Raw genomic sequence first — 13,327 nt, forward strand, 5'->3', positions numbered from 1 at the left:
AAAAAAAAAACCTACGAAGACCAGATTCTGGCCAAATCTCAGTTGGTGGAATATTACATGTAAATGCACAAGCTTTATTTCCCACACGTCTCCTCCTGGAAGCAACTGTAAACGGATAAAAATCAAACATTTTTATTATACATAACCTTATCTGCATATAATTTCCATGTGCATTTGGCATCCAGACACCCATTAGCAGATACTACAGCGTATCAGCAACATCAGAAACATATTAGGTGACTATACAGGCTGTAAATATCATCTGTGTGGATGAGACATAAAAAAAAATGTCTGGCATAATCAGATCATTGAAATAACCTCTGTAAAAGCTTACTGTTACCTTGACATCCAAGTGGGCTCTTATTAGTTATATTATAGTATAGTAGTATTAATAACAGTTAATTTCATACAATTAATATATTAAATTATATTAATATTAAATGTATTATTCGTTATATTAATAATATATGCAATATATTACAGTTCAAATTAAATTATAATTTAAAAATATATCTGATCCATACACAAGGAAGCACTTTTTTTACGTTTAGGGGGGAAAAAAACTCAATACAGTACATTACTTGGACCAAAAAGCATGCATTTTCAACGCTAATTTTTCTGCACACCCAACTTTCATTCACAACACATCACCCCATAAAAATTTCACTATTTACAACAGCTGCTGCCCATTTAGCTGCCATTTATTAAAAACAGCCACTTCACTCCCTCTTCAACTAGAAATAATTATATTATAGTATAGTAGTATTAATAACAGTTAATTTCATACAATTAATATATTAAATTATATTAATATTAAATGTATTATTCGTTATATTAATAATATATGCAATATATTACAGTTCAAATTAAATTATAATTTAAAAATATATCTGATCCATACACAAGGAAGCACTTTTTTTACGTTTAGGGGGGAAAAAAACTCAATACAGTACATTACTTGGACCAAAAAGCATGCATTTTCAACGCTAATTTTTCTGCACACCCAACTTTCATTCACAACACATCACCCCATAAAAATTTCACTATTTACAACAGCTGCTGCCCATTTAGCTGCCATTTATTAAAAACAGCCACTTCACTCCCTCTTCAACTAGAAATAATACATCCCTCTGTAGTTCAGGGATCATAACGGCTGGTGCAAACAGGCCGCTGAGTCTCCAGGAAGCGTTTTACAGTTCTGTGTTCAGTCTTTGTGTTTTCCCTGGACTTTCTAAATCCCTGTGGCACAATGGTTGAGCTAAACGCAATCAATCAGAGGTTGATGATATATTCGCTCTCTCTGTGCGTAAAGAGAGCTGAGCTCGAGAACTCCCAGGCCAATTAAAAACCCATTTTCTCTTCTCTCTCTGCACTCCATGGTGTCTCTATTGACCCCAGCCCTCTTCTCTCTTTCACTTAAAGCTTCAGTAAGCCAGGGTCACCCTTCAGCTTCAGTGGACACACGCTAGGGGTCTCCACGGCCCACCCGCAGGGGCCGTCACCTCCTGCTCTCAATGTCATCACTGATTCAATGCATCAAAATCACATTAAATCAGCTGTTTTGCCTGACATTAATATAGAATGAAGATGTAAGAAGAGTAAATATATCTAAATGACGGAACGGCTGGGTCTGCATTGAGACCGCACTCATAAATCCTACTTCAAGTCCATGTGAAATCAACTATTTATTTTCTTTATAAATGCTATTTGTCTTATTGTGCCCGATTCATCGGTGCACATTATTTAAATCTTTTATCAAAATGTAATACCATTTTCTGCCTTTGAATTACTGATTTGGTGACCGAATCATCAACAGTTTAGTGTTGCTAATCACTTGCTAAGGCATTCTAAATGTTTTTTAGAGCATTAATATGCAGTTGTCAGGGGTGGTTGTCAAGGTGTTGCTATGCACTTGCTAAGGTGTTCTAAATGGTTTTTAAAGCATTATTATGCCGTTGTCAAGAGTGGTTGCCGAGGTATTGCTATGCACTTACGAAGTCGTTCTAAATGGTTTTTAGAGCATTAATATGCAGTTGTCAGGGGTGGTTGTCAAGGTGTTGCTATGCACCTGCTAAGGTGTTCTAAATGGTTTTTAAAGCATTATTATGCCGTTGTCAAGAGTGGTTGCCGAGGTATTGCTATGCACTTACGAAGTCGTTCTAAATGGTTTTTAGAGCATTATTATGCCGTTGTCAGTGGTGGTTGCCAATGTGTTGCTATGCACTTACGAAGCCATTCTAAATGGTTTTTAGAGCATTATGATGATGTTGTCAGTGGTGGTTGCCAAGGTGTTGCTATGCACTTCATAAGGTGTTATAAATAGTTTTTAAAGCATTACTATGCCACTGTCAGGGGTGATTGTAAAGGAGTTGCTATGCACTTGTTGAGGTGCTCTAAATGGTTTTTGTTGCTATAGGTTTCTAGTGGTTGCCAGGGAGTTGCTATGCACTTACAAAGGTGTTCTAAATAGTTTTTAGAGCATTACTATGCTGTTGTCAGAGGTGTTTGCCAAGGTGTTGCTATGCACTTGTTAAGGTGCTCTAAATGGTTTTTAGTGTTGCTATTGGTTTCTGGTGGTTGCCAGGGAGTTGCAATGCACTTGCTAAGTCATTCTAAATGGTTTTTATGGCATTATTATGCCATTGTCAGTGGTGGTTGTCAAAGTGTTGCTATGCACTTACGAAGCCATTCTAAATGGTTTTTAGAGCATTATGATGATGTTGTCAGTGGTGGTTGCCAAGGTGTTGCTATGCACTTCATAAGGTGTTATAAATAGTTTTTAAAGCATTACTATGCCACTGTCAGGGGTGATTGTAAAGGAGTTGCTATGCACTTGTTGAGGTGCTCTAAATGGTTTTTAGTGTTGCTATAGGTTTCTGGTGGTTGCCAGGGAGTTGCTATGCACTTACAAATGAGTTCTAAATGGTTTTTAGAGAATTACTATACTGTTGTCAGGGGTGTTTGCCAATGTGTTGCTATGCACTTACGAAGCCGTTCTAAATGGTTTTTAGAGCATTATGATGATGTTGTCAGTGGTGGTTGCCAAGGTGTTGCTATGCACTTCATAAGGTGTTATAAATAGTTTTTAAAGCATTACTATGCCACTGTTATGTGTTTGCTATGGGTTTCTGGGTGGTTTCCAAGCTCTTCTAAAATATTTTAGAGCATTTTTATGCAGTAGCCTTTCTGGGTGGTTGCTAAGTGGTTAGCGATTCTCTGGAATATTCTGGTCTCTAGACATGAAAAGTCCCTACTCTTAATTTCTCTTATTTTAACATCCACAATGTGAAAATTGCAACAATTACTTCAAAAAGAAAGAATACACCTCAAGAAACCACACAATTTGGGGCATCACATTGCAACAAAATAAAAACAATTAGTTAGTTAGTTAGTACATATCCTTAGACTAATATTCTGTTTCACTCTGTAATGTGTCACATTATGGTAGTTAAATATATTGCGAATGCCATTTTATGTCGTCTTTAAAGAATAGTAATGATTTTCTCTTTCCAATTCATAGCATTCTGAACGATATAGGCAGACCCTCAGGCTGTGTCTGAAGCTAAATGTCTTTATCATTCCATGCATGTGAGAGTCGGGCAGAAGGTTGAGAGGATTTCATATTAAAGAGAATATAGTTAAGGACCCTAAAGTGATGCACCTCAGAGTCTGACATCACAGCTCAGGGTCAGATCTCCTCTCTGCACCATTTTCCAACACAAAGACTGAACGAAATATATATCACCCCTGAGAAGAGCCCTTCAAAACCCACAATGCTGTTCTGTAAGCATACAAAGAGGGACAAGGTTACTTCAACGCCGCCTGGGCAGATTACAAATCAACCAAAGGCTTTTTCAGTCTGAGGTATTTAAAGAAAAATGAGCAATTCAAAGTATTCATATTCTCCTCTTGTATTGCGAAAGACGCCAGTAAACAGCAGTAAAACGGGTCGAGAGGACAACCATGAAATAAAACACTAATAGCATGCATTCATTAAAAAAAAACCACAGCATTAATCTGTCTTAAATAGGCTGGAGGACATGGAGGTGGATAATGCCTTTCAACCAGGCAAAATAGATACTCAACCTTATACACGTCTTCTGACCGATATGGATTTTTAAATTACTAATAGTCATACAGATATGTAAAGAGCAGGGTGAGCAAAACTAGACAGAATAAAACGCTAGTCATTTTGTCTTAATCGTGAAATAACTAGTTTTCTTGTAATTTTGTCATGATTTAGACACAGAAAAAAAGTGCCTAATTGTAATTAACTATAGGACCAAATAAATATAAACATGAATGAACATAACTTTTTAATTTGGAGTCTGATTGTTCTTATTATCCATTGCATTATCTGCATATAAATGACACTGTTACTTCTAAATATGTCAGGAAAAATGAGAAAATACCTTAAGTTGGGACCATGAGAAGATGAATAATAAGGCTTTCATACTAAAACTATTCAGATTCATTTTTATTCATTAAAATAAAGCTGAAAAATGTTATAGATGTAATCTAAAATATAAATATTACACAAAAAAATAAAATACAATGTGTTGCATTGGCAATTAATCGAAATAAAATAAAAATGTAGTTGCTGTACTAAAATTACAAAACTAAAACTGAAATAAAAATAAATTAAAGCTATAGAGAAATATATATTTTTAAAAATGACAAACGACAAAAGCACATAAAATTACTAAAACCTAACCTAAAATGAAAATGAAAACTGAAAATAGCCAATTCAAAATATTAATAAATACTGTATATAAAATAGTATATAAAGAATACTAAAATAACACTGCTTCAGTACTTAGGTTGTTGGACATGGACACATTCTTGAGTCTATCCAGACATACAATCAGATCAATTACAATAAGGCCAAGAAGAAAAGTATACGCTTTCATAATGTGGTGCATTCAGTTATAAAAATAAATGTTTAATAAAACACTTTTATTTTACTTTATAACATCGTTCTGTAAAAAAAAAAAAACTGGTGGTACTTCAAACAGGCTGTCCTTCAAATGATCATTAAAATCGACCAAACAGTGACTGTGAATGACCATTTCTGTTAAAGTCCCATCTAGATTTAGGCTTAACAGCTTCAAAAACAATCATTATAATAGTACAACTTAACCAGCCCTAGAAGAAACATCTCGTGTTACCTTTACTGAAGTCTTTGGGGTCTAGAGAGAGGCTGTATCCCGGCAGGGTCTCCAGCAGGAGTTTGTAACAGGCCTTCCAGCCCGGTTCAGGGATAGTGGGCGCCACACACTGCATGGCTGCGACGCGTTTGAAGAACGCTGATTTCCGGTGAAAGCCGATGAGCTCGTAGAGCTCTGATAGCACACTGTATCGCTGGATCTTCTCCTCTTCTGACAGCTGAACACATAGACAAACGTTCAAAGACCATTCCTAATTGAGCAGCTTTGAAAACTGACTTGTTGCAAGCCCTCACCTGGCCTAGATTGATGTAAACGGCGTTCTGCAGGAATTCAGAAGCCTCCATGGCTCGTTTCTGAATGGCCAACACTCTGACAGCCTTAATACAGGCCTCCAGCTCAATCACTCCTGCACTCTTATACTGAAAGACAGACCACAAGATTTTCATTTTTATGAGTTATGAGCTGTCAACTTAAACTGGTAATTTAGTGCATTAATTGTTTATATTAAAAAAATTTATAAAAAATAAATAAATCAACGCAATTAATCATGGGCAGGTCCACACATACAGTATCTAGTACACCCCTCACTTTTCAGCAACTATTTTAGTATATCTTCTTAAGGGACAATACAATAGAAATGAAACTTGGATATATTTTAGAGTAGTCAATATGCTGCTTGTATAGTAGTACAGATTTACTGTCCTCTGAAAATAACTCAACATACAGGCATTATTGTCAAAATAGCTGGCAAAAAAAAGTGAGTACACCCTAAGTGATAACAGCTGTATGTCATTTAACCATGCAAAGCCACATGTCCTATTCATCATGTTCATGTTTTTGTCTGTTTGACAGGACCATACAAATTTGTGTATCTTGTATTAGAGCAGTTAAAATTTGGTGCTTTTGAGTACAATTCTCTCATACTGACCACTGGATGTTCAACATGGCACCTCATGGCAAAGAACCCTCTGAGGATTTGAGAATTAGAATTGTTGCTCTCCACAAAGATGGCCTAGGTTATAAGAAGATCTGTAACACCCTTAAACTGAGTTGCAGTACAGTGGCCAGGGTCATACAGAGGTTTTCTACGACGAGTTCCACTTGGAACAGGCCTCGCAAGGGTCGATCAAAGAAGTTGAGTCCTCGTGCTGTGCGTCAGGTACAGAAGCTGGCTTCAAAAAACAGACGCATGAGTGCTGCCAGCAATGCTTTAGAGGTTGCAGAAGCGGGAGGTCAGCTTGACAGTGCTCAAACCATACGCCGCAGACTGCAACAAGTCGGTTTGCATGGCCGTCGTCCCAGAAGGAAGCCTCTTCTAAAGCTGGCTCACAAGAAAGCCCGCAAACAGTTTGCTGAAGACAACCTGTCCAAGAGTATGAATTACTGGAACCATGTCCTGTGGTCTGATGAGACTAAGATAAACTTGTTTGGCTCAGATGGTGTCCAGCATGTGTGGCGACGCCCTGGTGAGGAGTACCAAGGAAATTGTGTCTTGCCTACAATCAAACATGGTGGTAGTAGCATCATGGTCTGGGGCTGCATGAGTGCTGCTGGTACTGGGGAGCTGCGGTTCATTGAGGGAAACATGGATTCCAGCATGTACTGTGACATTCTGATGCAGAACATGATGCCCTCCCTAAACGGCAGTTTTCCAACATGATAACGACCCCAAACACACCGCCAAGATGACAACTGCCTTGCTGAGAAAGCTGAAGGTGAAGGTGATGGAGTGGCCAAGTATGTCTCCAGTCCTGAACCCTATTGAGCACCTGTGGGGCATCCTCAAGTGGAAGGTGGAAAAGCGCCATGTGTCTAACATCCAGCAGCTCCGTGATGTCATTATGGAGGAGTGGAAGAGGATCCCAGCAACAACCTGTGCAGCTCTGGTGAATTCCATGCCCAGGAGGATTAAGGCAGTGCTAGATAACAATGGTGCTCACACAAAATATTGACACTTTAGACACAGTTTTGGCATATTCACTTAGGGTGTACTCACTTTTGTTGCCAGTTATTTAGACAACAATGGCTTTATGTTGAGTTATTTTTAGAGGCCAGTAAATCTGTACTGCTATACAAGCTGCACATTGACTAGTCTAAAGTATATCCAATTTTCATTTCTATAGTATTGTCCCTTGACAACATATAATAAAACGGTTGCTGAAATGTGAGGGGTGTACTCACTTTTGTGAGATACTGTATATCCATCTGAGAAATTCAAGCTTAACTTAAAAAAAAAAAAAACTTACATTTTTAAATAAATAAATACATTTTAATGAATTATTTTATTTAAATGGGTTTTTAATGCACAAAGTTTTTGCGCCTATGTTTTGGCTTTTTCACAAGTTACAACATAATAACAGATTGTGAGAATTGCACTCTGAGACCATAAATTATAACATTTTTATCAAATTTAAAAATGACAAAAGAAAAAAAAATAATTCATTTTAATTCATTTAAAATTCATTCAATTTTTTTTATTATTTTATTTTTGTTTTAAAACTTAACTTAATAAAAAAATGTTTTGTTCATGATTAAATCATAATATTAAATTACATTTATTATTAAATTCTTTAATACAATAATAAATAAGGTTTTAAAAACATTTTCATAAAGGCACATCATGCCGATATTTCACTCATTCTGCTAAACATGTTTTGTCATATTTACAGGTTAACATATAATTTCAGATTGTGAAAATTGCCCTCTGAGACCATAAAGATTATAATAACTTGCAATACTGAAGTGCAAATATTAGAAAATATTAGTTAAAAAATATTAAAATATTAGTTAAAAAAATTGGTCAAAAAATTTTTCAATAAAATTTAATCATTTAAAATTTTAATTATTAAGCCTTTTTTAATACAATAAGATAAATAGAGCACAAAAAATAGGGATTCAGGAATTATTTGTTTTAATTTTAGCTAAAAACCATGCTGACCCCAGTCATTTCTATCTTGCTGCTATACATGTTTTGGCTTACTCACAAGTTAAAATATAATTTCAGATTGTGAAAACTGGCCTCTGAGAAAGATAAAAACTTGCAATATTGAAGCTCACTGGACAGTATTTAAAGAAAATAGCTTCAGGTCAGAGAAAGGTCATGCTGTACGTCCATGTCTTACGTATCTCTGCTCAGGATGTGTCATCATATTTGAAAATCAAAACACAGCAGTGGATAGTGGCACAAAGTGCTCTGTTCAAATCTATGAATTTACAAGGCTGCAGTGTCCCCTGCTGGCTGCTGGCAGAACAGCTGATGTGGCAGAAATGAGCAGTTGAGATTGAATAAGCAGCTCCATTCACAAGACTGGGGTCAAATACTTTACTTTTCAAGAGCCTCACTCAAGACGAGAAACAGTGAGTTTAAAATGCACCATGCAAAAAGATATTTCAATACCAGAATTTAGACCATCTCTAGGGGCTACTTGCTGTGAGATGCACATCAGCAGAGGCATTGTGAGAAAAACACCTGCTTAAAAACGAGCCGGCCCTGTTTGCCAGCGCAGAGTGAGAGTTGATGAATAATGAAACAGAACTTTGAGGGTTTAATAAAACAATAAGCCACGAGAAACTGCATGTTAAAGTGGTTTCACCACATTTAAAAAGCACTGTTAGGCACGAAGCAATGTGCACTTAAAACTCCCCTAACTGAATCGCTATAATACAAGGCTTTGGTAGACTTATTATTTTTAAAAAGGCCAGACATCCATGTTCAATAAATAATTACATTTTTATTATTAAAAGAGTTTGCAAAGGCTGTTTTAGAGGTGCTTTAAATGTGCCTCATTAAATCAGATTTTAACGCTAACATTTTGTTTTGCAGTTAACTGACAGTAAAAACATTTATATTTTAATAAAATACTTACACTTCAGATAAATGCCGTTGTTTTAAACTTTCTATTCATCAAAGCATACTGACAAAAATATTTACATTCAAAATTAATTAAGAAGCACAACTGTTTTCAAAATTGCTAATAATAAATGTTTCTTGGGCAGCAAATCATTATATCAGAATGATTTCTGAAGGATCATGTGACACTGAGGACTAGAGTAATGATGCTGAAAATTCAGCTTTGCATCACAGTAATAAATTTTATTTTAGAATAATTTAAAATAGAAAGCAATTATTTTAAATTGTAATAATATTTCAAAATATTACTGTATTTTTTAGATCAAATAATTGCAGCACTGAACTAAAACCTTAAAAAAATAACTAAAACTGAAATAAAAAATTAATAAAAACTATATGGACATATTAAAAAAAAAAAATACTAAAAATTATCAACAAAAATTACTAAACTGTGACTGATTCTAAATAATAATAATACTATAGCAGTATCTCAATGGTACCAAAATAACACATGGACAGAACTTCCAGAAAACAAATTTGATCCTCCACAGCAGAGAACAGCATCTCAGAAAGAGCAGATCCTTTGTGTGCAAGAAATTACCTTGCCGTAGTAAGAGATGGCCTCCTTGTATTTCTCGATGATGTCCTCCTGACTCAGGCAGTTCTTGGCTCGGCCGATCTCAGTGCTCGTGTCTGCACTGATGCCATTGGTCGTCAGAGCACCTGGACAGGAAAACAAGAGAAACGACCATGAGAAATTCACTATGAAAGATTAAGAAAACAAGCCAATTCTGTACTCTGCATGCCACTGTAACCCTTCCATTCACATTACCTTATTTCTAAATGCTATAAAGCACACAATAACATTAAAGATTTTTGCATTATGCAGCTCTGAGATATAAGATGCTGCAAACGAGTATCAGACCTGGAACTCGACAAGCAATCTCTTGAATTAAATATGAAAGTCATCAAGAAACATTTTTTTATAGGAATGAGAAAAATAATCACACGCTCAGGATGTTTATTAAAGAAACAAGAGAACAAATTGACACTATTTACTTTATTAATCCATGTCCCTGGTCGCATTGGGAACGATTCATCAGTGCATCATTTTTTATTTAACTTTAATAACCTCCTGGAAAGGATTTTCATAAATACTATTCACAAACTGCACTTTGCAAATTTGCATTTTGAGCCAAGAACTGTTGGTTTTACCTGGCCAACCGCATTAAAGAAATGAGAAATCCATTAAAAACAATTAAATCTTTTTATTTTATTATGTAAATTGAATCTCTTATCTTTAACAATTTTCACAAGAAATACAAATGACAGCAAAACACTGACCTCTAGTGGCAGTAAATAGCAGATGTTGTAAAGTTGTACTGTACTGGAAAATCCTGCAAGTCTAAATTAAATCCCCATGTCAAACCCATTAGTTACTACTAAAAAATTATGGTTAAGCGTTATCATCAAAAACATAAACCAATCTGATCAGTAAGTATCTGCACTGCTGATTTTTATAATGGATGTTTGAATCAGTCAAAAATCAATAAGAAAACACACAAAAATTCCCATCTAATGATTGCAAGAGTGTTAGAAATCCAGCTGAAATCAAAAGTAAGAATTCAAATCCATGCACTGAAATCACTGTAGATATTTATTTTCATTGCTGTCAGATCAGAAACACAAAAGGTCACCCAAACACATGCACACATGCACAAGCACAACCAAGTAACTAAAACTACGTCACAATTGCACAAACGGGCAGGAACAAGAGCCATATCTTGAGCTACACATGTGCTTTACTGTACCTGGATCAATGAGAACTTCTTGAGCGCCTGAATACGGACAGATAAACAAACAGAGAGGGAGAGACAGAGAGAGAGAGAGAGAGAGAGAGAGAGAGAGAGAACCTGGTTCACTCTTGCAGCGAGCAGTGTTAGTAGTACAGCACATATCAGGGCACAAAATGGTCTGTTATGATCCTGACATTGCTGAATGATCATAAAGCTGTCTATAGAGCAGTGGGGATGAGCAGACATGCAGCACGACTAAGAAGTGATGGGCTCGTTCTAAATAATGACCATTAACAGACACTGAGGAAGCATGCAAGCTTTAAAAGAACAATATTCATTCTCTTAGTTCAGAATATATTAACAAAAAAGTTTGTTTCTTTCTTTGTAAGAAACAAATCCATCGAGGCATTTTAACTTTAAATTGTCACTTCCAGCTAAAACATGAGTCCATAATCTATAATAATGCTTCATCCAGTGAAAAAGTCCGTCCTCCTCTGTTGCCCTCTCACATCAAAATCCACCGATATATTTGTTTAGAATTGTTTTTGTTTGTAAACGGTGCTTGCTCTGTGCATATTTCTCTCCCGATTCAACTTTTTCACAGGAGAAAGCAATATTATGGACAGAGGACTCGTATTTTAGCTGGAAGCAATGGTTTGAGATGGATTTGTTTCTTACAACACAGCTTTTGCTTCACAAGACATTAACAGAGTCATGTGGATTACTTGTGAATAATTGCTATGTTTTTATCAGCTGTTTGGACTCCCATTCTGACGGCACCCATTCACTGCACAGTGAATTTACTGGTGCACAAAGTGATGTAGTGCTACATTTCTCCAAATCTGTTCCCATAAACAAATAAACTCATCTTGGATGGCCTGAGGATGAGTAAAAATGTTTGTGAACTATTCCTTTAAGTCTTACTTAAAATATGTGAATGTCACTGGATTAGATATTAAAATATCAAACCAAAATGCATCTGCACAAATGCTGTGTTTTTGCTCTTCATTTTGAACAGCATCTATTTTTATCATTCATCATACACATAATTGTTGTGAAATATTTTACTTGGAAAGTGTCTATTTGTTGAAAAATAAATGCCATTTGATTTGATAATTTGTTATGCACCAAAATGAAATTACTTTCAAGTGCGCAAATACTTTTTGGAACTACTGTAGATGCAAATCTGTAGCAAAAACCCCACCACAGCGCATTAATTAGCAAATGAAACGTGTAAATGAATATGCTTATTTATTAATGGAGTTAAAATACAATGTTATAGAGTTTCATATAGAGGTTAATATGAGCAAATTAATATGATTTTTTTCATTTTATTTATTTAAAAACAGAAAAGAAAAATGAAAGAAAAAGGGAAAAAATATCAAAAAGAAAAAAATACAGAAAAAGAAAGAAAGAAAGAAAGAAAGAAAGAAAGAAAGAAAGAAAGAAAGAAAGAAAGAAAGAAAGAAAGAAAGAAAGAAAGAAAGAAAGAAAGAAAGAAAGAAAGAAAGAAAGAAAGAAAGAAAGAAAGAAAGAAAGAAAGAAAGAAAGAAAGAAAGAAAGAAAAGCGATACCTAAACCACAGTATATTACATTTCAAGGGGAAGGGGAAATAATAATAATAATAATAATACATTTTACAAAATAAATAAATAGATCAATTGAAAACTAACTATGTTGCTCTGTTTTAGAATGATCTCACATTCCTCTGCTTTAGATCAGCATAACAGACTGAGCAATAATCATGTGTCTGCTTTAGACTAAACGCTTCTGCTGCCGTCAGTGGAGAAAATTTGACAATTCACTCCTAATGTTTCATTTAAGAAATAAACATCAAAGAGCAATAAATTACATCCGAGCATGTGCGGACATATCATTTAGGAGACATCCCACTCTTTCACTGGCTCATTCACTTACAAATTAATTGATGATGTAAATAAAATCATTATTTCAGTTTCCATAGGAGATCCTTACATTTCTTTCTTGAATATATGTGTGTGGGGAAAAAAAGCAAAGATAATAATAATAATACAGAAGATCTACAACAGAATTAAATATGAACTCCAGAATCTCTCAAGCCATTAAACCAAAAATATGATGAAGTAAATCATCTTGATACTGTTTTTTCTTTAGATAAAAAGTGTTGTTATAGATGTGTCTGACTGCACTGACCAGGTCTGTGTCTCTTTCCAGCGTCGGCAGCAGAGGAGACGCCAGGTTTGCGGGCTCCGCTCTTCAGGAGATCCTTACATTTCTTTCTTGAATATATGTGTGTGGGGAAAAAAAGCAAAGATAATAATAATAATACAGAAGATCTACAACAGAATTAAATACGAACTCCAGAATCTCTCAAGCCATTAAACCAAAAATATGATGAAGTAAATCATCTTGATACTGTTTGTTTAGATAAAAAGTGTTGTTATAGATGTGTCTGACTGCACTGACCAGGTCTGTGTCTCTTTCCAGCGTCGGCAGCAGAGGAGACGCCAGGTTTGCGGGCTCCGCTCTTCCCC

General features: G+C 35.4%; 1 protein-coding gene across 2 annotated transcripts in view; it reads right to left on the reverse strand.

Annotated features, from left to right (window-relative positions):
• Positions 1–13,327, reverse strand: part of LOC107681624 (trafficking protein particle complex subunit 9-like) — a 248,577-nt gene that overhangs the window by 223,679 nt on the left and 11,571 nt on the right. Inside the window, exons 5-9 of one of the 2 annotated variants that reach the window (XM_016477939.1) lie at positions 13,260–13,327; positions 10,830–10,856; positions 9,620–9,741; positions 5,462–5,587; positions 5,169–5,385 (exon numbers count right to left, since the gene is read on the reverse strand). The exon at positions 13,260–13,327 is cut by the window's right edge and continues 1 nt beyond it. In XM_016477939.1, the coding sequence (XP_016333425.1) occupies positions 5,169–5,385; positions 5,462–5,587; positions 9,620–9,741; positions 10,830–10,856; positions 13,260–13,327 (560 nt within the window). The remainder of the gene's footprint in view (positions 1–5,168; positions 5,386–5,461; positions 5,588–9,619; positions 9,742–10,829; positions 10,857–13,259) is intronic. The other variant, XM_016477940.1, reaches the window with a different exon arrangement.

Source organism: Sinocyclocheilus anshuiensis, unplaced genomic scaffold, assembly GCF_001515605.1.
Source record: "Sinocyclocheilus anshuiensis isolate Anshui unplaced genomic scaffold, SAMN03320099.WGS_v1.1 scaffold1524, whole genome shotgun sequence".
Taxonomy (NCBI): domain Eukaryota; kingdom Metazoa; phylum Chordata; class Actinopteri; order Cypriniformes; family Cyprinidae; genus Sinocyclocheilus; species Sinocyclocheilus anshuiensis.